The sequence below is a fragment of the Boleophthalmus pectinirostris genome, unplaced genomic scaffold (genome assembly GCF_026225935.1).
Source record: "Boleophthalmus pectinirostris isolate CB_2022bp ecotype Guang Dong unplaced genomic scaffold, ASM2622593v1 HiC_scaffold_18, whole genome shotgun sequence".
NCBI classification, from domain to species: Eukaryota; Metazoa; Chordata; class Actinopteri; order Gobiiformes; family Gobiidae; genus Boleophthalmus; species Boleophthalmus pectinirostris.
Window position 1 is genome coordinate 21641441 of NW_026571133.1, and position 25204 is coordinate 21666644.

The 25204-nt window shown below is 38.5% G+C and overlaps 2 protein-coding genes across 2 annotated transcripts; both read right to left on the reverse strand.

Annotated features, from left to right (window-relative positions):
• Window positions 1-3797: 3797 nt before the first annotated feature.
• Window positions 3798-18248, reverse strand: LOC129409005 (uncharacterized). Its single transcript, XM_055154106.1, has 9 exons — window positions 18024-18248; window positions 16574-16636; window positions 15706-15846; window positions 15390-15455; window positions 15170-15250; window positions 5366-5638; window positions 5022-5096; window positions 4358-4585; window positions 3798-4127 (listed from the first exon to the last, which is right to left on the reverse strand). Exons 1-9 carry the CDS (start codon window positions 18183-18185, stop codon window positions 4026-4028), a joined length of 1191 nt encoding a protein of 396 aa, XP_055010081.1. The 5' UTR covers window positions 18186-18248; the 3' UTR covers window positions 3798-4025.
• Window positions 18249-22130: 3882 nt separating this feature from the next.
• LOC129408954 (uncharacterized) lies at window positions 22131-25005 on the reverse strand. Its single transcript, XM_055153877.1, has 6 exons — window positions 24397-25005; window positions 24088-24318; window positions 23738-23800; window positions 23506-23655; window positions 23296-23355; window positions 22131-22506 (listed from the first exon to the last, which is right to left on the reverse strand). Exons 1-6 carry the CDS (start codon window positions 24421-24423, stop codon window positions 22393-22395), a joined length of 645 nt encoding a protein of 214 aa, XP_055009852.1. The 5' UTR covers window positions 24424-25005; the 3' UTR covers window positions 22131-22392.
• Between the last annotated feature and the right edge of the window lie 199 nt (window positions 25006-25204).

A 25204-nucleotide genomic window follows, 5' to 3' on the forward strand; every position in this document is an offset into this window, starting at 1 on the left:
AAACTCGGAAAGTACTGAGTAACAAGAGCTATTTTTACACGTGTCCAATGTTGTGAGAGTGATAATAGTGGAAATGCTTCTGTCAAAATCAAATATGGTTAAAAGGTTGAATGCTATAAATAACCTGCTAAGGCTGCCATAGGCTATATTAAAAAAAATTAATCAGTGTTTATTTTTAAGGCAGTTTTGAGAAAAGTAATTTGTTGCCTAAAATGTCTAGACATTTGTTAAAGTGAAAAATGTACTGGAATACAAACTGAATTCATGCACATAACTGTTGCATTTTGAGTAGAGGAAGTCTAGTCTAGATTTCATTTTGTGTAAGATGCAGAAAAACCACAAAACCTCAACAAGCCCAGACCAATAGATAGGAGTCAGCTGTAGAGGATCTAAACACCATCACACATCTCACAATAGCTGATGTTGCTACACAAATGATAACTGTACATCAAAATCATGCTATATGTCCACTATAGTGAAGAAAACAAACCCACTTACCTCCTTTGCTTTGAAGGGGTCTCTGGAGAAAACTGGTGTTCCATTATATCTTTCTGTGTTTGGAATTTTCTGTAGGGAAAGAAACAACAGTTAAAAGTACTTCATGTTGAGTGTGACTCCAGAAGTGTGTGTGGTCATTACAATCTGAGCTTATAGGGGACTGTTTACACAATCACAAGTTTTCACAAATCTCTAATGTTTTGATACTGAATCAACTTCTTTTCAGTAGTTTGTTGAACACATGAGCTTTGACATGAATGTAGCCTGTAAATGTCAGATCTTCTGTTAGCGTAATGCTGTACTTACATAGTGCCGCCGCAGTCTCTGGAGGGTCTGGTTCATCGTCCTGGGGATGTGAGAGCTCCTGACTTGGGCCACAAACAGTAACACACACACACACAGCGCAACTCTGCCCGTAGCATCCATCACAGCACAAGACCAACACAAAGTCAATCCAAAGAGTCCACCCCTTCACACTAATCAAACACAAATGTTTGACTTGTCATGAAACCTTCTTTATAAGACAGGGTAGTAGAAGGGAGAGACAGCCTGTGAAGCACCGATGATCTAGGTGTGAAAATGTGGTTGACTTGTTTCCTTTAAATCACCAATCTTCATAGAAGTGGGTGAGAGGGGTCTCCTACTTAGCAAACGCACCTACACTCATCAACTTCATATTAAAATATTCTGCTTAAGTACTAGTGTGCTGCTTTTTGACCAGATAGTTCATGCAGTCCATGGTTTCATGCATCACTGCGCTACTGCAGATCATTGCATGTTAAAACTTTCTGGCGATGCTTGTCATTAATGCCTGGCACAGTCTCCTCAGCAATTTTGCTCACATACAATGGAAACTTGAATTCTTTTGAGTCCCTGTCAAGTTGAGACAATTTATCAGGTACAATGCACATAACCAAAAATGTTTTTGCAATGCTGGTGACACTATGAGCCAGGATAAACTAAACACAAAAATGCTATCTCAAATGCAATTACAATTTTGTGATACACCCAAATATAATAATGCAGAAGAATGAGTGGTCTTACTGAAAGGAAAGAATAAGTATTCAGCAGGTGTGACGTAATAGCCTGAGTAGATACACAAGGCTCTGCTGGGAGAAAACACATGACATTTCTTGTCAGCACATGGGTCCTTTTACAAAAACAAAAGTAAAACCTACCTGTATATCATAAATGAAATGGATTTAATATAAATATGTGAGAAAAAAGGTTACATTTGTTCAGAGACAATCGGGCTGTAAAAGAGATGTTCTGCACCTGCTTATATCAAAATAGCAAGTTTCCACCTGCAGTCTCTGATTATGAATTAGAAAATCCATAAATCCAGCTCTGCGCCAACACACACCTCATCACACATGCACACTACATTACAATCATAGTATTATGAAAATATATTTAGTATTTGTAATAATCTTCCATTACCACAAAATATATAAAAGGAGGTTGTAATTTTCAAAGATATTTTAAATTTTACACATCCACTGTACATGTCTCCACACAGATGTGTATGGGTTGGACGAGATCACCAACTGTCAAGAGACATCAGCATGTATGTAAAATGCAGTTCAGCGTTACTTTTCCTTTATGGTATCAGATGTTTTTGGTGTTTGTCGTTAAGTTCTTTGAACTGTCAATTAGTCCATCCAGTTCTCTGGTGCAGTGAGGGCCTTTCCTGCAAAGGGGGTTGAGGGAAAATTAGTCACTTTTTTGCCAACCTTTGGACAGTTTCGGTCCCGGAGTGTGCATGACGTCCCGGTGGAAGGTTATGTGCGGTGGAGGCCCCGGCCTTCACACCTACCTCCCTATTCTAATGCTATGCTTTTTAGTTTGCTCATCAAGCGTTATGTTAGAATAAGGATACCATTATTTGTTTGTTTGGTGTATATTTTGAACATGCATAGAAAAAAAAATCATTATCAAGACAATATTAACAATAGAGCATAAAGAGTAAGTAACAATAGAGTATAAAAAAAACAATGGACAATGAGGATTCATAATCCTTATATACAAGGATTATATATTATATTATATTATATTATGTTATGTTATATTATATATATATTCGAAAATGAGTGGGTGAAAGTAAAACATATTTATTCTCACCTCTTTTTCCAGTGTTAATTAAAGAACATATGTATATTATAAAATATATGTATTTCCTTGATTCCTTTGATCAAAATATGCACAGTTCACTTTTTTTTCTTATTCATACAATACCATTACCCTTTTGCCTTACTTAACACCTCCATCTCTTGGTTTATTTTCAGTTTATTTAATTTATTTTACAGGGACCATGTACAGGAGCATTAATCAAAGAAACATTGAATGCTTTGACACAGATTATAGCTCTTGGAGCTCATTTCCATCTGCAGTGAGACAGACAAAGCACAGAATACAAAAAGAGCATAAACAATGCAATCTATGTACAAACAGTAAAAATACAATGGCATTAAATATCTCTATCCCAATCCCCAATCCCACCCTGCTCCCTCTGTACTCTTAATTTTGTTGTACAATTTTGTTGTTAGTTATAAGTAGTTTTTTTCTACATTAGTTAGCACTTCTGTATTGTTAAAAGATATTCTTAATTCAGCACTAAACTTTTTTTTACACATTAAAGAATTCCACAGGCAAACTGTTCCATAGTCTAATTCCACAGACTGAAGCACAAAAGCTTTTCCTAGTTGTCAAAATGGTCACTGATTTGAAGTTGGTTTTATCTCTCTAATTATAATAAAAAGTACCATGAAATAAAGTTTTTTATTTTATTCTTGGGTTGGTGAATATGAATGACACACCACTTCACATCACTGAGGGGAAGTCCCACTCTGTGATTGGTCGTGGCATTTGGGTTTTCGCTGATGTCACAATGATGTCACAGGGATAGTTGAGGTCCTTTCACATGTACAGTCATGGGTTCCTTTTTTTTTTTTCTCACTTTCTTTCATTACATAATTATAAGTTGTGGGGTAAAAACCACTGGAGCCAGTTCAAATGTCTCATAAAACCCTTCTATGGTCAGGTTTCCCAGGTGAGAAACCACTTCTTTAATGACTTGAGTTTATTCAGCAGAATAGACAGTGTATTATTATTATGATGATAATTATGATTATGATGATGATTATTATCATTTCATTTTATTTTATTACATACATCGGGTTTATATATTGTTTATGTTTGTTAATCAGTATTTCTGTATGTCTTCAAATAAACAATACATAAATAATAAGAAAGAATAAGAAATACATTAATTAATTAATATCCATGAATCCATTCTAATGTAGTTTTTATTTACTTATTTATTTAAATAAATAACAAAATACATAATTCAAATAAATAATGCATTAATAAATACATTAAATACATTTTTTTTTTTTAAACAACAATAAATAACAGATTGCAGATCGCTGTTCAACACTAAATAAATAAGTCAGTGGTAAATGAAAATTTGACAAGCTGAAACTTATATATATAAATAAATAAAATAATAAAATAGGACTGTAGTTATATCAGTTATATCTATTGTCCCGGGAAGTCAGGAGGCCTGAGATGGCATCATACACTTCCAAGAACTGAGCCAGGGCCTTCCTCTGCACCAGCGGGTCATCCACCTGGAAATAAACAACAAAAGCATATGAAACAACTAACTACTCAAGAAGTGCTGTTACCTCCTAACCTCATCCTTTATATTATATAATATATATATATATATATATATATATATATATATATATATATATATATATATATATATATATATATATATATATATATATATATATATATATATATATATATACACATATATTTTTATTATTTTTTTTTTTTACATGTGTCGTACCTTGATAGCGTTGATTTTGGAGAGCAGGTCCTCCCTGTTTGTTTGCAGGTGACTTAGTTCAGTTTTGCGTTTTAACACGTACTTCCTGAATTCCTTAATGGCATTCTGCACCTCATGTACCTCTGAGCGGTGCAGTTGCTGCAGGAGGGGGGCGCTATGGGGCCCATGGTGTAGGAGGCTGCTGAAGATCCTCATGTACACATCCAGTGTGGCATTCAACACTTTGTCCTTTAGCAGTAAAGGACACAGACAGACTTTAAGTATTTCAGTGTATGACACTACATTTAAAAACACTGTCAATTTCTGGTTTAGTGGCTTGTTGATCACTGGAACATCTTTAAACCGGTGTTTAAAGATGAATTGTGTGAACAGGCAAAATGGGTTCCCGGTAAGCAAAAATTACTATTAAAATCTTTCAGATAGCCTGTTTACCTAAAAATATTTTTGCAAAGAAGAATACAATTCCCAAAAGGGAACTCAAAGTAAATGTTAATTGTGCCAGCAAAATGATTATAAAATTACTCTACTCTACTAAAACTAATTTATTTTTTGGTTGAGTAAATGAAGATTAGAACATCTGAAAGTACTTCCAGTTCAAGGCATATATAAGACTTGGCCACTGTAAAGTAGTTATTTGTAGTCACATAAATAAATGTGCATGTACCTGAGAGGAGCTGTTCAAACTCCTAATGACAGAAGTGAAGAGGGGGTTACTTCCAACCTCTGGATGAGTCAGATTCTGTAAAAGAAAGCATTTAATAGCTCTGTTTTCATTCAAATAAACAACACATTCACCAGTACCCCGGCCATTATAAACTGATCAATACATTTTTATTCTATATGACTTTTTTACTCTTTGATGCACTGAACCTACGACATAGGCCAATGTAGAGTGGAGCCTGATGATTAGGAGTCTAAAAGGGTACATTATTCAACTCTATCAAGTATGGTACATATAACACAAATATATAATATAAATAATATCAAAACAAAAAAGCTAGTACTCACCAAGGGGGTCACGATGGACTCATGGGCTTTAGACAGGACATGTGGCACAGAGTGAATGGGAACACTCGACACTAAAGCCGCTCCAAATAAAACCAGCAGATAGACCACAGCCATAATATACCAATATGTTAAATATGTTTCAACACAAGTGATAGAGCAGTAATGATGATCTACTGATTGATGCTCTGAGCTGGCCTGTGCCTTTATAGGTGGCTCCATCCCTGTACGTCTCATTGTGTAGCTGCGTCTGTGTGGTCGTGTATCGTCTGTGGTCTGTGGGCTTTCAGAATTAGCACCATTGACAACAGTTTTCCTCTAAAAAAACTCCTCTGCTGCTAAACACACGCACAAAGGAGAATCCCTGGTCAGAGCAGAGGAGGGCTACTGATTTATATTATTAGGCACATAGAAGTTTATAGCAGCTTTTACTTCTACACAAGAAGATAAAATCATAGCCATGGCAAAGCATAATAACACAAATATATTGGTAATAACACATTTTAATGATAAGTATTGCTAAATTAAAAGCACTTTAGTTAAAGTAAAACTTTACTTAAAAACAAGTGACACATATACATAAATAATATTATGTCTGTCAAAATAAATGGGCAGAAATTGAGCAAAAACCAGATGTGTGTGGTATATGCACCACAGTTTGAGAAGCACTATTCTTACTTGAAGGTATCCCTCAGCACCTTATGTTTATTTTGGGAATAGCTGTTTCACTAATTTCATAAGATATGAAAGTGTGTCAGTGAGAGAATGAGATTATGTTTGACACACTCATCTTTGTATTTTAGAGTGGAACGAAGGGAAAGATAGACCACCCTCCCAATGAAACAAGGTCAGTGCAGTTCCAGTTCTCTCTCATTTTCAGCCAAAGTGCATAACAGTGTGTGCACATATAAATGCAGCTGCCAAACAAACCTTTATTACTCACTTAACAATCTCTTATCTATCATCATATATATATATATATATATATATATATATATATATATATATATATATATATATATATATATATATATATATATATATATATATATATATATATATATATATATATTTATTTATTTATTTATTTATTTATTTATATTTATCAAAAATGGCTTAATAATAGAAACTGGTCAATTGACTACCTGTTCAACACTGCAGAACCGATAAGCCTGGTCCCTTCATAGTGGCATGCATGATTCATCAAAGCAGAACTTTGAGTAGGCTCATGGTGAGGGAGAATCACTAAGCCTACATGTTAAATATGTCAACTTTAAGTGCAGTACACCACACCATAAATATCATCACGGAAAAAAAAAAATAAAACTAGGTGAAAATTTGCACATAAAGTAAGAGTTACATACACAATGGAGCAGCAATACTGGAAAAGCCAAAATCAGCAATAACGTAAGAGCAAAGTGATTTTCAAGTTTGCTCCCCAAGCAATGCATAATAGTTTGTCAAACTTAATGACATTTCAAGGACATTTTTACTAGTTTTGTAGGCCTACTGCATTTATGTGTATATTATTATTATGTTTATTTATTTTGGACTGTAATACATAGAACATAAATAAAAATAATAATAATAAATAATAAAAAAACAAAAACGTAAATACATAGATATAACACAAAAAGTAACTATTTCTATTCTATAATAACAGGCAAAATAAATGTTACGCAGAATTTTCCTTGTGTCCGAAAAAGGAGTGGGAGGAAGTAAATACTTATTTAACCCCACCCCTTTTTTCTACAGTCCCAAATTAACGAAGAACAAATACAGACTTCTCATTTCCTGTACATTATAAGCAATAATTGCACAGTACCTCCATTGCATTACAATCTAACAAACAACAACAAATATATGTATATTATGTGCACAGATATAGTACACATCATATACACAGATATAATATATACATACCTACATACACATCACATACCCATGCATACCTATATATATATATACATATATACACCCATATACATACACATACATATACATGCGCACATATACCCTAAGCGCTCATTTCTTCCGCACAGTATTTTGAAATAATTAATTTTTTTATTGCCCTTTTGAGTACATGTATATTCGAACAAAGTTTTAATTCTATTTTCAAGTTGTTCCATAATTTCACACCACAAACAGAGACACAAAAACTTTTTCTTGTCGTTCAAGCACAAGGCAATTTAAAATTCAAAACGCCTCTTAAGTTATAGTTTGTTTCCATTCCATGCCATTCCATTCCATTTTCATCCGCTTATCCGGGGCCGGGTCGTGGAGGCAGCAGTCTAAGCAGGGACTCCCAGACCTCCCTTTCCACACACACTTCCTCCAGCTCTTCTGGGGGGACCCCAAGGCGTTCCCAGGCCAGCCGAGAAACATAGTCCCTCCAGCGTGTCCTGGGTCTTCCCCGGGGCCTCCTCCCAGTGGGACATGCCCAGAACACCTCCCGAGGGAGGCGTCCAGGAGGCATCCGGAAAAGATGCCCGAGCCACCTCAACTGGCTCCTCTCAATGTGGAGGAGCAGCGGCTCTACTCCGAGCTCCTCCCGTGTGACTGAGCTCCTCACCCTATCTCTAAGGGAGCGCCCAGCCACCCTGCGAAGGAAACTCATTTCGGCCGCTTGTATCCGCGATCTTGTCCTTTCGGTCATTACCCAGAGCTCATGACCATAGGTGAGGGTGGGAACGAAGACTGACCGGTAAATCGAGAGCTTTGCCTTTCGGCTCAGCTCCCTCTTCACCACAATGATCCGATACAGCGACCGCATCACTGCTGAAGCTGCACCGATCCACCTGTCAATCTCAAGCTCCATCCTCCCCTCACTCGTGAACAAGACCCCGAGATACTTGAACTCCTCCACTTCAGGCAGGGCCTCTCCACCCACCCGGAGAGGGCAAGCTACCTTTTTCCGGTCGAGAACCATGGCCTTGGATTTGGAGGAGCTGATCTTCATCCCAGCCGCTTCACATTCGGCTGCAAACCGCCCCAGTGCACATTGCAGGTCCTGGTTCGATGAAGCCAACAGGACAACATCATCTGCAAACAGTAGAGATGAAATCCTGTGGTCCCCGAACCGGACCCCCTCCGGTCCCTGACTGCGCCTAGAAATTCTGTCCATAAAAACAATGAACAGAACCGGTGACAAAGGGCAGCCCTGGCGGAGTCCAACATGCACTGGGAACAGGTCTGACTTACTGCCGGCAATGTGAATACAGCTCCTGCTCTGGTCATACAGGGACCGGACAGCCCTTAGCAAAGGGCCCCGGACCCCATACTCTCAGAGCACCCCCCATAGGACACCACGAGGGACACGGTCGAATGCCTTCTCCAAGTCCACAAAGCACATGTGGACTGGTTGGGCAAACTCCCATGAACCCTCGAGCACCCGATGGAGAGTGTAGAGCTGGTCCAGTGTTCCACGGCCAGGACGAAAACCACACTGCTCCTCCTGAATCCGAGGTTCGACTATCGGGCGGATTCTCCTCTCCAGTACCCTGGAATAGACCTTACCGGGGAGGCTGAGGAGTGTGATTCCCCTGTAATTGGAACACACCCTCCAGAGAAACGTGTTAACCAACCAACAAGCAGAGACGTGTCAACCAAGACAGGCCCACAACATCCAGAGACTTCAGGTACTCAGGACGGATCTCGTCCACCCCCGGAGCCTTGCCACCAAGGAGCTTGCCAACCACCTCAGTGACTTCAGCCAGGGTGATGGACGAGTCCGCCTCTGGGTCCCCAGTCTCTGCTTCCTCCTCGGAAGACGTGACGGTGGGATTGAGGAGATCCTCAAAGTATTCTTTCCACCGTCCGACTACATCCCCAGTCGAGGTCAATAGCTCTCCCCCCCGCACTGTAAACAGTGTTGGTGAAGAACTTCTTCCCCCTCCTGAGGCGCCGGACGGTTTGCCAGAATCTCTTTGAGGCCGTCCGATAGTCCTCCTCCATGGCCTCCCCGAACTCCTCCCAGCTCCGAGTTTTTGCCTCTGTGACCGCACGAGCTGCAGCACGCTTGGCCCGTCGGTACCCATCAGCTGCTTCAGGAGTCCCACGAGCCAACAAGACCCGATAGGACTCCTTCTTCAGCTTGACGGCATCCCTTACTTCCGGTGTCCACCACCGGGTTCGGGGATTGCCGCCGCGACAGGCACCACAGACCTTACGCTCACAGCTCCGAGCTGCCGCATTGACAATGGAGGTGGAGAACAGAACCCACTCGGACTCCATATCTCCAACCTCCCCCGGGATCTGGGAGAAGCTCTCCCGGAGGTGTGAGTTGAAGATCCCTCTGATGGAGGGTTCCACCAGACGTTCCCAACAGACCCTCACTACACGCTTGGGTCTGCCAGGTCTTTCCGGCTTCTTCCACCGCCAGCAGATCCAACTCACCACCAGGTGGTGATCGGTTGACAGCTCAGCCCCTCTCTTCACCCGAGTGTCCAAGACACGCGGCCTGAGGTCAGATGACACGACGACAAAGTCGATCATCGACATCCGGCCTAGGGTATCCTGGTGCCACGTGCACTTATGGACACCCTTGTGCTCGAACATGGTGTTCGTTATGGACAAACTGTGACTAGCACAGAAGTCCAATAACAGAACATCACTCGGATTCAGATCAGGGAGGCCGTTCCTCCCAATCACCCCTCTCCAAGTGTCACTGTCGTTGCCCACGTGGGCATTGAAGTCCCCCAGTAGAACAACGGAGTCCCCAGTTGGTGCACTGTCTAGTACACCTCCCAGGGACTCCAAGAAGGCCGGGTACTCTGCACTGCTGTTCGGCCCGTAGGCCGACACCACAGTGAGAGACCTGTCCCCGACCCGAAGCCGCAGGGACACGACCCTCTCGTTCACTGGGGTGAACTCCAACACGTGGCGGCTGAGCTGTGGGGCTATAAGAAAGCCCACACCAGCCCGCCGCTGCTCCCCGCAGGCAACACCAGAAAAATGGAGGGTCCAACCCCTCTCGAGAGGTTGGGTACCAGAGCCCAAGCTGTGCGTGGAGGTGAGGCCGACTATATCTAGCCGGTACCTCTCAACCTCCCGCACAAGCTCAGGCTCCTTCCCCCCAGCGAGGTGACATTCCACGTCCCTACAGCCAGGTTCTGTGTCCGTGGACTAGGTTGCCGGGATCCCTGACCCTGACCGCTGCCTAGTTCACAGCGCACCCGACCCCTATGAAACCCTCTGTGGGTGGTGAGCCCACAGGAGGGCGGGCCCACGTCGTCCCTTCGGGCTGAGCCCGGCCGGGCCCCGTGGGCAAAGGCCCGGCCACCAGGCGCTCGCTTTCGAGCCCCAACCCCAGGCCTGGCTCCAGGGTGGGGCCCCGACTGCGCCATACCGGGCGACGTCACGGTCCTTGTTTTTATACTGTTCATAGAGGTTCTATGAACTGCTCTTAGTCTGCCCCGTCACCTAGGACCTGTTTGCCATGGGAGACCCTACCAGGGGCATAATGCCCCGGGCAACATGGGTCCTAGGATCATTCGGGTACGCAAACTCCCCCACCACGATAAGGTGGCAGTTCAAGGAGGAGTATAGTTTGTTTCCCTTTCACAAAAAAGTAGTTGAAGATTTTTTGGTAAGTGCTTATTTTTAGCTTTATACATGACTTGTGCAGTTTGGTACAGAATCAAATCATTCAGTTTGAGTAATTTGGCATGAATAAACAGTGGATTAGTGTGGTCATGAAATTTGACATTATAAATAATTCTTATTGCTTTTTTTTTTTGAAGTTTTATCAATGGTTCTATTGCAGTTTTATAGTTATTGCCCCAAATTTCTGCACAGTATGTTAAATATGGTAAAACCGGTGAACAATAAAGTGTGTGTAGTGCTCTGTGATCTAAGACATACTTTGCTTTGTTTAATACTGCAATACTTTTTGATATTTTATTATGTATATATTGGATGTGGGCTTTCCAGTTAATCTTCTCATCAATTATGACCCCTAAAAATGTATTCTCCTTGACCTGCTCTATTCTTACACCTTGTATCTGTAACTGTATTTTTTCTTCCTTATAATTCCCAAATAGCATTATTTTAGTTTTATTCAAATTTAGAGATAATTTATTTGTGTCAAACCATATTTTTAGCTGTATGTTGTCTCCATAACAAAATAAATTTGTGTCATCTGCAAATAACACTGCTTTAAACAATGTAGACACTTTGCATAGATCGTTAATATATAAAATAAATAATTTAGGTCCTAACACAGACCCTTGTGGCAGGCCACAGACAATGTCCTCATGTGAAGAGCAGCGTTCACCCAGTTTGACAAATTGTTTTCGGTTTACTAAATAACTTTTTAGCCACTTTAAAGCTACCCCTCTTATTCCATACCTTTCCATTTTTTAAATAGTAATTGATGATTTATTGTGTCAAAAGCCTTTTTTAAATCTATGAATATACCCGCTTTGATCAATGTGATTGGTTATTGCTTCAATTGAGTCCATCAGAGCGAGTGATGTTGATCTGCTTGTTCTGAAACCGTACTGACTATCGCTGAGTAGGTTGTGTTGACCTATGAATTTTTCCAGTGTTGTAGAGCTGTTCTAATATTTTTGAGAATTGTGGTAGTAGAGAAACTGGTCTGTAGTTGGTAAATTCCTGCTTGTTTCCAGATTTAAATAAAGGTATGACTTTTGCTATCTTCATCTGAAGTGGGACTGTACCAGTTTGAAATGATAGATTGAAGATGTGTGCTAATGGTTTGGCAATTACTGTAATTATTTGTTTTATCAGGGCCATGTCCAAATCATTGTAGTTGATTTCTTATTTTTACATTTCATGACTGTATTGACAATTTCCGTTTCACCCACAGGGGAAATAAACATGGAATGGGGATTTCTGTCAATTAGTTGTTGACGTTCTCCTGTGTGTTGAGGGATTTTGGCTGCCAAATCTGGACCCACATTAGCAAAGAACTGATTGAACTTATTTGCCACCATTTCCATGTTATATTCATCTATATTATTATGTGTAAAGAATTTCGGATAGTTTTCTGCTTTTGGTTTATTATTTATGACACTGTTCAATATTTTCCATACCTCTTTCACATTGTTTTTATTATAATCTAATAATTTCCTAAAGTAATCTCTCTTACTTGTATGCAAAATTGTAGTTAATTTGTTTTTATATGTTTTATATCTAGTCTCTGTCTCAATCGTTCTCTTTTTTATAAAATTTTTGAATAGACTATTTTTCTTATTGCAAGCATTTTGAAGACCTTTTGTTACCCAAGGGTGTTCTTTATATCTACTTTTTTTTATTATAGTATACAATTGGACAGTTTCTATTATATAACTCTAGAAATATTTTTATAAATTCATTGTATGCACATTCTGCATTTTGGATATTACATATAGCATCCCAGTCTTGAGAAAGTAAACTATTTTTAAAGGCAGTGATAGTTTGGTCTGATTGAATTCGTCTGTGGTATTGTATTTTTTCAGGCACTTTTTTTCTATGTTTATTACAATTCTGTACATGCTCTTTTGATTACTGTTGCATCCAGACATGCATAATTGGTTCAAAGGTATAATTTAAACAGATATGAAAATATAAAAAAAATTCCTGGTCTTTACAACTAAACAGATCACCGCTTTCTATGAACTTCATTGGAACAGGGCAACCCTCCTCTCTAAACTGTAATCGTAGATTCTTAGAAATAAATGTCTCACCAGCCACTGGCAAAAAATCAGACACACCACTTCCTCCTGTGGCCAAGGTTCAATGTGAACTCTTCCCATAGCACAGATTGGCCTTCTTTGAAAGTACAAAAGTGATTAAATGGTCATTAGTTAAATTATATTATTGAATACAATGCATTAATCATGAAATTAACTACATTACTACTAGTAGTAGTAGTAGTAGTAGTAGTAGTATGTTGATGCCAAAAAATACAACCAAACTCTACCTTTTGCAATTATCTACCTCTGACAAACTACAGTTATGCTGAATCAAAATGAGATGAGTTTTAAACTGCACTTTCCACGTGAGATATTATGCAAGTGTCGCGTTATATGTTGCCTGTGTTGTCTCTGTGTGTAAGGGGAGCAAATTGTACCGTTAAACAGGGAAATAAAGCTAGACTCTTTATCTGCAGCTGCGACCACACTGTCTCCAGTGTCAGTTATGTAGGCCCACTTTCTGCCACCAGGTGAAGTAGTAAGGTGATTTCAACATGAATTCAACAGGGAAGCTGCATGTAGGATTGATAATGATAATGCTAGATTTAGGGACGTGTTTATTATTGATAGGAAAGATGTTAGATAAGAAAAAGTCACAAATGAAGTTCATTTTTAAGTGGGATGACAAAAAAAAAAATGGGCTGTTCAAAATATGTTTTGAGCCATCTTTGGTTATACCAGTCAGTTGGGCCAGATTCTATTATAACAGTTTGTCTGGAGATCCCAAACAGGTCAGCGTAGGTATGAAAAGTAAACAAGATAATACTGCATGTCAGCTTACTGCCCTCTGCTGATCAAGTGTGTTATAGAAAGTCAATGTAATTAAACTGTTTTGTTTCAGACGCTGCGTACGAGAGCAAGAAATGTATGGTGCACTATGTAGCGTTTCTTGTGGCGGACCGTCGCCTGCTTGTCTCCATAGAGAATCCTTTGTCTGAAGTGTTCCACAGTATGGTATTAAGCTTTAGTCATACTGTGGAACATTCCAGGTAAAGCAAAAAAATATAGGCCTATCTATGGACGTGCCAGAAAGGTTACGTGCTCCTTTAAATAGTCACTGCCAGCGTTATTTTTAATACCCCCTTAAGCTTTTTATTAATCTTAATCAAACATGTAACGGTGGTGTCGGGAGTCGAACAGTGAGTGTTTTATTAACAATACAATTGATCACATATGAGCAGGGACGTAGGCGTTGAAAGTGTTGCGTAAAGAGCCCGTGGGTGACGTCTCGGTTTCGTTAGGTAGTAGTTCTGTTTGACACAGTTTTTCCTTTGAGAAGCTTCATCTTGCTGATATCACCACCATATTCACTCAGTAGTACAGTAGTAGACTTAAAACAGCAGTAGCGCATTTCAGCCACAGGACGACAGCACTCTTTTTGCATTTGATTTAACAACCAGACAAATTTTACAAAATGTAATTTATTTCTCTTATAAATATTAAATATAATAACAAAATATTTTAAAATTATGTTGTGATTTGCTTGAAATATTAAATTACGCTTAAAAAAAACATGCAAATGACATAAATATCAAAAAATAAGTTACTTTCTAAATTATTATAAATTATTCTGACATAGAACATCTCTCAATAACATTACATCTGTAGAAATGAAAGATTTGAATAAAAAAAACATTCAAGAATGTTTGGCGATAGAATTTACAACAACTACAATGGAGTTCAACAGTGACTGTCAATTATTTATTATCAATATTAATATTTAAATATAATTTTAATATTTATAGATCTATGCCACCCACCCCTCAGTTCTGGAAGTAAATTTAATTTTCCAATAGACATCCCAGAAAAAATATTTATATTAAAAGTTTGCAAGCTCGCTCACAACTTTCTGAAAGTTAGTTAATGGGTTTTTTGGACTTAAAACAACTGAAACATGGATATTTGTTAGCACAGAGCTGTTTAGTCTCCATGATGCCTTTGAACTTTTAATATCTGAAATTTTCGAAAAAGTCTATGGAAAAATGAATGGACAAATTCTTGAACCACAGTCACTGTTGAGCTCCGTTTAGACCAACTTAAACTGTAGTAGAACAATGCTAATAACACAGTAATACTGACACTTGTAAATGGACAAGAGGATTTAAAAGACCCTCCGGTGTGCAAGCTCTCCAGTCCATCTCAGGAGGAACGTAAACTCACTCACTGCCTTCACTGCGCCATCACGCTTTCTCTAAAAACACATATGTTTTACATATTATTTTTATATTATGTGCCATAATAAATTATTTGTAATTGAATGCCATCAGGTCATAAGTAGTTGTACAATTGTGATGTGTGTGGGTAAAAGAGAAAGCAAACATGGCCAATACCTTTTTGATTTTTCGTTGTAGTTTCTTGAAGAGTTTGGACCAATTTGATGGTGTGTCAGTGGGAACCTGAAATCATCAAATGCATTGAGGTTAGTCAGGAGTATGCACAGTCATCATCCATAAGGGACATTACTTGGACGCTGTAGCCCACATATTACAATATACCAACCAAGAGCAAAAAAATAAATCTAGCTTTTGCAAAAATAGCAAAGACTTGTGTTGCATCAGACACAAATGCTTAAATAAAATGTATTTTTCTGATGATCCCATGAAAGGTTAAACAGTTGTGTGGCCTGTCTTGGTGGTAAATACTCACGCAGTTGTGTAGTGTGTATTGAAGTCTATAGAGAAGGTCTGGGAAGTGAAGAGGCAGCAGTTTTTTTATTTCGTCCTGACTGAACACGGATCGCTGGTAAATGTCAATCATCTCCCGAATCTCCAACCAGCCAATAGCACCCTGAGGAAATCAGAGCACTATGATTAACTTTACTGATGTGGTGAGTCATTACAATTCATTGAATTTCTCACACACTAAATCCAATAAAAAAATAAAATAAAATCATGTAGTTTTCTTTGTCATTGACATAAAGAAATAACATTCTTATCTTTCAGATAAGATTTTTTGTGTGACTTCTTCCTTGTTCTTGTCCTTGCAGTCAATCTTAAATCAGTCTTTCATGATCTTGTTTTTTTTTTTTTTTTTTTTTCAATTTTAAGGTATTTTAGGTGCTTTTTAACATAAATTTAAAAAGCAATATTTTTTTTCTAATTGTAGAAAGAGATGTTTGGTTAGAAAAAAGGCTCTATATTAATGCAGATTAAAAGTGGTTAAGACAGTGTAAGTTATGTTCAATTAGAAAAAAAAGTTAAGTTTAATAAGCTACAAATCACCACTAATCAAGCTGAGTTTCTTGCTAAAACCCTGGCCTGATGAGGGACATTGCTCTGGAATCTGTGTTGGAATCTCCACTGGAAATCCACAGCTCAAATATTTACTAGGTGTAATTTGTAGGTGTTACCCTACAATGAAAGTTTTCACAAGTCGTCATGCAGAAACACTCTCACCTACAGGCTGCCTGTGGTTGACCAAACCCAAATAGAGAGAGTTTCACTGACCACTTTTTTTTTCTAGGTTTTATCATACATACATAAATAATACATACATACATAGAGACAGTACTGACCTCACGACATTTGGTGCAGAACTTGGGAAGAAGTCTTGCTCCCCTGGTAGGCTTCTCTTCTTTCTGAAAGCGAACACATACATGCAGTAAGCTATGATCTGTTCCCCACACTTTTCTGTTAAATTTGTTAAAAGTTTGCTTATTGCAGATTGTAGTAACAAGTAAATAAATGTAATATTATTTTCCCAGACATGCATTTAATTATACTGCTGGGTTTCAGCATCACAACATTCTATAGACGAACAATATTTAATGCAGTTGGTGGACAACGAAAGACTGTGTTAAGAAGTGGACAAAGGTAGTGTGATGTCACCCTTGGCATTTGGCATCAGTCAAATAAAGCTCACCGAGGCTGGCAGTTGTAGGAGCGAATATGGAGTGAATTCATTGGTAGGAACAGGAATTGATTTACAGACAAAATAGTAAAATAAAAACCAGAGTCATGTAGAGTGGGTTAATTCGAATGTTTAAAGACCAAAATGAGGAGCCTGACAGTAGCAGTTACAGAGAAAAGGGCAAGGCATAATTTTTTCAATGCAAAGTGAAATGGACCCAGAGTCAGTAGAGCAGGAAGCAAGCCCATGATCGCTTCCATTTTGAATGCGCCAGCTAGCGCATTAGCTCTGGCCATTTATATACAGTCTATAGGCACAACTAAACTTTATATTGTTAAAACAGAAACATTTTTTGGAGTCTTGTTGATAATAGAAGTGATCAGATCAAAGATTTGTGAATTTACCTTGTGGATATTTCACAGAAAACTACAGGGTGATAAATAAGTAACACTGGCTTGTGCCGCCATCTCGGAATATGACATCATCACAGTCAAGAATTTGTTGTTAGGTCTTGTTCCTGATAGAAATGATCTGTTTCATCATTTCTGCTTCATATATGTGTAATAATTAAATGTAATCAATAAAAAGTAGTAATACAAATAATGCCTCTTTCCTCCCATATGAGAGTTTGACCTCATTATGTTTAGAGTCTTAAAACCGCCAATACAGTCACATAGATCAAATGTAAAGTCTGCTGCTTCTTCCTGGCTAATCAATGAAGCCAATTTACATCAAATTTAAATAATCATCTCATCTTGCTGTCTTCACAATAATATGTCCTGACCTTTGGTAAAAATTATGATTTATTTTTACAGTTTTACAGGACAAAACCTGGTCACTTAAACTTAATCACAAATCAGCCACATCCATAGAAATAATAATGAATGCCAAATACTGAAATCAAATGGTTTTTATGTGCTACAGTGTTTAATCCTTGGTTGGTTGATTATTCATGGGATTCAGCTTTCTTTTATATGCAACGTTTTTAGAACCATGAATATGATTGTTGATGATTGATTTGAATGTCCTACATAAAATACACAGTCTATATTTAAGCTGACAGACGTATCCATGCATGCCTTTGAAGTTTTTAAATAGTAATGCAATTGTCCTACCGGTAATACTTTTAGCAGTTGTTGTGTTCGGTTCCACAGTTCCCGAAGTAGCTCAGGGTGTACCTCCTGATGGCAGCTGACCCCACGCTCCAGGGTCGTTGCCATGGTAACCGACTTGGTAAGGAGACTGAGCAGAAGGATGAGAGTGGACGTCTTGGCCATGTTTGAATGTAATGGGACATCTGCTTCTGCTTCCTTTATACCTCCTCTGTCTGAGCTCCTCTCCTCCCACCTGTTCTGTCTACACTTTTCTTTTGTTTTTGTGTCTGGCCGGGGTTTTACTCATGCTGTACCTGACTCAGCACTGCACATTTCCAAAGAGTACAACTCTCCTGCACTTCCTTCTCACGCTCTAATACTGTCATTCTGGAGTCCTGTTGGGTTCAACTAACTCTCTCTTTCTTCTTCATGACGCCCTTATACTGTTCATGATGGTGGTCAATGAGCGGGTATGCCACCTTCTTGATGAAGATGATGTTATAGTGAGGATGCTCGACATGGTATTAAAATGTATTTATTCAATTACATGTGTTTTATTGCTAAAAGCACAGATGTGACCTGTAATTTGGCCTGGTTATCTGCTTGTCTCCATGGGCATAGATATCAGATGCCCATACTGTGGAAGATTGCAGGCAAAGCAATAACATTCCTATGGAGACAAGCAGATGACATTAACCCGGCTCATGCCAGATTGATATGTGTAGCACTCTGAGCTGAGTTACACATTATCAATCTGGAAAGGCTCTTGATGAAAGCAATTGGAAAATATGGAACATTATAATGACCACTTGAATCTGATTAGTGGAAGCAGTGGAACAAGTCGAAAATTTTAACTTACATCCAGTTGAGAGAAAAGCACAGACATACTCTCTGTCTGCAAATGCACAAAGCTTAGCTTCTGCACGTTTTTCACAAAGAAAACTGTTCGTATTGATGCTAAAATAAGATAAAGTATGCCATGTTTGTTTTGGTTTGCCCACCCAATAACTATACTATACAACTCCAAGGTGGATTCTCAGAAATATAGCAAGAATCCTTCCTGGGATACAATCCAATGATACAATAATGAATAGGGGAAAAAATGTAAATGTAAAATGTATATGGGACACCAAAATTATGTTTCATATGTTGTGCACTTGTGTATCTGCATTAAAATGATTAATTACAAAACACAACTAAAACCACATAAAAGGCATAGGAGGCTGTATTATTTATATGTATCATTTGACTCACTGTCTGCAAAACACTATAATTTCTTTTTAAAATTAAGTGTGCACTATACTGACATTCCTGTTTTCTCACTACATTCCCTTGCCAAGCTTTGTTAAAACATTTTGGCTAAAGGTGATGTCATCTTTGGTAAGATCAAGAGCTTTTTGGCGTTTAAATGTGTGGTGAGATTAAACTAGGTTGTGGTTGGGGCAATGCAGATGGAGGAAATGGTGACATGGCAGGTAGGCTTCTCGGCTGTAGGTTTCAGAAAGTGTCGGAGACTCTTGTTTGACCCAGATTAAATTGGACTGTCAGCAGACTGCCTCAGTGCCACCTAAAACCCTGCTGTGTTCCTGGAAGATAAGGCAGTAATCAGGTCAGAGAAATTTCTCAGATCAGCTTTGTATCTATGTAAACATGAATACTGATAATGTTCATTCATTAATTGTCACAAGTGTGATAGATATAGGTTCACATCATTAAAAATCACAACAAACTTATTCGCCCTCCTTCATTTTATTTCCATATCATATTTCTTATTTCCAAGGACTGCAGATGGAAATTAGTTCTATAGTGTGCTATCTCTTTAATGTTTTCTTTGATTAATGCTCCTGCATGCCCTCAGTAAACTAAACTAAATAAATTAAACTAAATTATTTCAAAGCCCCAACTGTAATTTGTTTGTCCAACGTGCATAAAAAGCATGTGTGCTGTGATAGACATTTCTGGCTTTCATACAAGTTCAGAGGTTTTTATATCTTGCTCTGGTAATCATTCAAAGGTGCATTGTGTGACTTTCCTGGAGGAGGGTACGCCACCCGCTTGTTTTCATGGAGATGATATTGCTTTGCCTGGACTATTCTACAATTAAACATTTTTCTACATAGACACAAGCAGGTAATGCCATCAGGCCTAGTTACAAGTTAGATCTGTGGAAGTGAGGTGTCCCTGCTCAAATAACTATGCATGTTTTTCAATGTACTTTTGAGCAATAAAACATATGCAATTTAAAAAGGCAAGATGTACTTTTGATAAAATATTGCGGAACACTCCAGGCAAAGCAATATCAGCTCCATGACACAACCAGGTGACAAGCTCCGTACCATAAAAGTTAGGACCTTTAAAGGCTATTGGCTATAGGCCTAGATCACTGCTCACGACCCCATTGCTGCATTATGAGGACTACACTGCAGGCAGTGCTGTGGGCAACAGCTTCAAGTTAATGCAATGGAAAAATGTTTCCAATGTTTTGGTGATTAATGTTATAACCCTTTTTAGAATTTGTAATGATAGCAGTCACATTAAATGTTATCTAATAGCCAAAAAGGAATGTTGAAATGTATAGCCCGAGCACCTATGCGAAATTAACATATGTATATGAAACCTGTATCCTCTCCACCCGTGTGGTCTACGACACGCAGCCTGCAGCTAAAAATAGCAATAACTGAAAACAATACAGGTACTTGCTTCCTGGTCTGTGCTACCTGTACGCCTGGAAATGACGACACGCTGGACAGAACAGAGCCGGAATATCCCGGTGGGTATTCTTCGGTCTGGTATTTTTTAACTAATCCTGAGTATTACGCATTGCTCACATGTGGAATTTTGACAAGAGCTTAAATAAACGACATTTTACTGCCACCAGGGGGCGTATGTGGTGGTGTGCAAAATAACTGCATAAAAGATCTGTTGCTCAGATATGGACTTAAGATAGTTTGGGATATTTTTAACCAATTAATTGAATTGTATTGAGACAAAGAACGGGGGAAATAGGTCTGCTAGATTGTTTCATTATTTTCATTTTTTTTTTTTTTTTTTTTAATTATCCGGTCCGAGTCACGGGGCAGTAGTCTAAGCAGGGACCCCCAGACTTCCTTTACCCCGGACACTTCCTCCAGCCCCTTCGGGGGGACCCCAGGGTGTTCCAGGCCAGCCGAGAGTGCCTCCAGCGTCCTGGGTCTTCCCCAGGGCCTTCACCCGGTGGGACATGCCGAGAAGACCTCCCGAGGAAGGCATCTGGAACAGATGCCCGAGCCACCTCAGCTGGCTCCTCTCCCGTGTGACTGAGCTCCTCATCCTATCTCTAAGGGAGCGTCCAGCCACTCTATGAAGGAAACTCCACTTGTATCCGCGATCTTGTTCTTTCGGTTATTACCCAAAGCTCATGACCTCATCATAGGTGAGGGTAAGAACGTAGATTGGCCGGTAAATTGAGAGTTTTACTTTTCGGCTCTGTGTTTGCCTTTTTAAATTATATTATTTGTTTTTAGTTTAATTTTGTTTGTTTTTGTAATATTTTAGGTTAGGTTTTTATACAAAACTAACCAATTAAACAGTTTAAAACTGCATATTCTCAGAATAAGACAGCTGTGGATAGGGAGGATTTTAAGTTTTGCTGTACTCAGTAGGCTAACTCTTATAATTTTAGTTCATGACTGTAATTATATTCAAGTACAAGTAGCCTACAACCACAGGTTTAAAATTTTACTTAAAGAAGTACAACTACCCCCAAAATATCAACTCAATTACAGTAACGTGAGTATTTTTAAATTAGTTCACACCTCTGGTCATATTGAGATGGATGCCAGATTTGTCCCACTTATTTCTGTGCTTGAGGATAGGCCTAACTCTTGGCCTACTCAGTGAAAGTAGGTCAAGAGGTCACATCTACTTGTGGTTTCTAGTCCTTCTGCACCAGTTTTAACAATCACTTTCTTTCATCTTTCTATTCAACAGAAGGCAGAAGGTGACATATAGTGCAGTCATATTTCAGATGTGGCCCTGACCTTCTTGCTTAAGATGCTTAAGATTCAGTTTCTCATTACTCATTTATTAACTAATTCATTTATAAATAATTTTCTTATTAGTATAATATAAGTAATGACATATCACAAATTATGATATGAAAAACTTTATTTAGTAATAACCACAGTGTTTTTGTGCATTGTCATACATTAAATTTTAAATACTGTTTCATAAGCCATAACATGGCTACATGGTCAACACCCGAATGTTCGAGCATTATTACTGATCAATAAATAGATCTGTTTAAATACACAGCTTGCAAATAAATAGCGGTATAAAAGTGGTTCACATACACACAGATAAATATAATAAATAAAATCCAAATGTTGTTGTTCGGTCAGAATTTGGAGATTTACAGACTTTGTGCAGCAGTCTGGTTTTTGGGCAGAACACAGAAGTCCTGCAGATATGAGAAGAGGATGTTGATCTCTCCCACTGCCTTGTTAATGCCTCGCTCTTCTCCCATCTGAAACAAAAAAATATATATTAGTCACTGTTTATCACAGACACTCTTGTTCGGGAGTGAAGATTTAGTTTAAGACTTCACACCATAAGTCAGGGGTGTCAAACTCATTTTGGTCCGGGGGCCGTATCCAACCGACTTTGATCCCAAAGGGGCCGATCAGAAAACTCATGACACATAAACCTCAAAAATAACAATAAGTTCAAATATTTGTGCAGAGAAACACAAATCTATTACAGAAATCTTTTTAAATTGATGAACTCTTTCTTTTACAAAATATTATAATATTATGAACAACCTGAAACTTGAAGAAAAATACAATTTCAACACAGTGTTTTAACATGAACTTGTACGCAAATAACAATAAGTCAATTTTTCTTGGAAAATCCTGCACTCGGCGTCCACGTTTTTCATTTTTGACATTTTTCTAATGAGGGTGTCACGGTCAACAGTCAAAACTATCGTCCTTTAAGAGCGTACAGAGACGCTGGAGACGCTGCTGTGATAAACACCGCAGAAAATTACCAATATTTAAATAAAAAATATAATTAAAATATTTTAGTAGAAATAAGCCGAGGGCCAGATTAAAGGTCTTGGAGGGCCAGATCCGGCTCCCGGGCCTTATGTTTGACACCTGTGCCATAAGTAATGTCATTGAATGAATTTAGTGCATTTAATCTTCATCCTCAAATACTTTTCACAGTAAGTGTTTAAACAAGGAGAATATTTTTTACATTACATAGGTTTTAGCAGTTTCTAAATGAAAAGAATATGGATGAATCTGAAACACACCTCAGCAAGCTTCTTCCGAAACTGTACAGCATGTTGATGGTCATGATAATGAGTCACATTCTGTAGAACACAAAGACACAAAGTTAGACTCTTCTTTGTCTTTATCTTACTATTTCAAAACCACAACTTGAGGTTATCGAATTCAAATCTACCACAGCTCAACCACACCAGCTAACGATCCTAGTTTCAGTTGATGATCTAGATACTTACACAGCCGTGATTCTTGAGGTCCTCACTGACACGTCGCAAATCGGTCCTCACCCGGTGCATATGTGGATGCTTGTTGTCATGGCGAGGAAGGATGTTGCGAAGGTAGAAGTCCAGGATATTAGCATGGAGGCAGCAGATCTTCAGATGATCCTGCATAGAAAAGATTAAAATGTATTTGTTGTTGTTTTTATCAAAGGTTATAATTTGAATAAAATTATGAAAATATTCTTACCTCTTCAGTATCCACCCTGGGAATGAGTCTTGAACTGGTGTCATCAATGCTGCTGTCTTGAGCCTACAAGACAAAAAAAACAAACAAAAAAAAAACCCAACAAATTTAGGAAGACTAGTAAAAATGAGAAAAAGTGTACCTTTCTATTTGACATATAAAATATTTACTATTTACTGCCTTGCCTTACAGCATGCATTTTTGCACTTATTCAGGACCCAATCCTGAACTGGCACAAATTGCATGAACTACAGGAAATACTACAATATAAAATGATGTAAATGCAAAACACACTACATAAAAACACATCATATACTGCCATTGAAATTTGTTTGTACAAAAAAAAAAATTACCTCATGCGCCACTTTGTTGACAGCTTTGTAGGTCTCTGGATTTCTCAGTGGCTGGCTTTGAGAGCGGTGCACTGGAGTTGCTACTGCATATTCAATCCAGCCAATCAAAAGAAGTGGCAAAAGCAGGGAGACTGCAGGACGGAGAAATGATTTGAGAGCTGGTGAGAAGCACTGCATGTTGAGGTCCAGATGATGATGTTCCCCAGTTTGGATAAGTTGTAATTTGTGCTCCTAAAAGACAAAGTAATATTAGTAAACAGGAGACAGTTAAGGTTAAGTTATAGACATATCGTTCTGTTGCAAGCTCACCTGGTAGCTGGATGATTGTGCAGTCATGTCCCAGCCGTTGACTTATATTCATCAGTCCTCCGCCCCCTCCAGTGAATATAGGCCAGGTAACCAACTGAGAAAACCCCTTAGTCTTTCACTCACACACACACATACAGAGGTCAGTGCTGTCTTTGCAACTCTGTTTACTGTCACTTACACAAAGAGGAAATTAATTGTTACACATTATACTGTCCACTCTAATAACTTTTATTTTTACACACTATAAACTTTTTTTTTATTCATTTGAGTAATCACATTTTAATTTCCTCTATCTGAGTGAGTGCGTAGTGGCTCCTTTGGGAATTATGAACGGGAAGTGGACTTTGTTAACTAACTTCCCCAAGATGAAAGGGGAATAGGTTTACCCATTCATTTATGAGTGACAATAAATAATTATGTTTATCAAGGTCACAAGCAAATACCCCCCTTTGAAAATGTAACTGGTACAAAATACTAAATACCTGCATTAGAATGTATTTTGTAACATATTCTGTTACATGGCATTACATTTTACTGAGTTGCAATAAAGTTGCAACACTGCATTAAACTGCCTTAATTGCCATCTTTATCTGCATTTTGAGTTTTATATTCTTGGCTGCATAGTTATAAAAATGACTTTTTTTTCTATAATAACACATTTTAAACATGCACCATGTAACTTTTCTGGTGGTCTCCCTGGATATTTTATTGTTTTGCCTGGAATGTTACACAGTATGGCATTAACCTCATCTACCTTTATAAAGCACAAGCACAACACTCCACCAGACAAATTCACAGGTCAGATCTG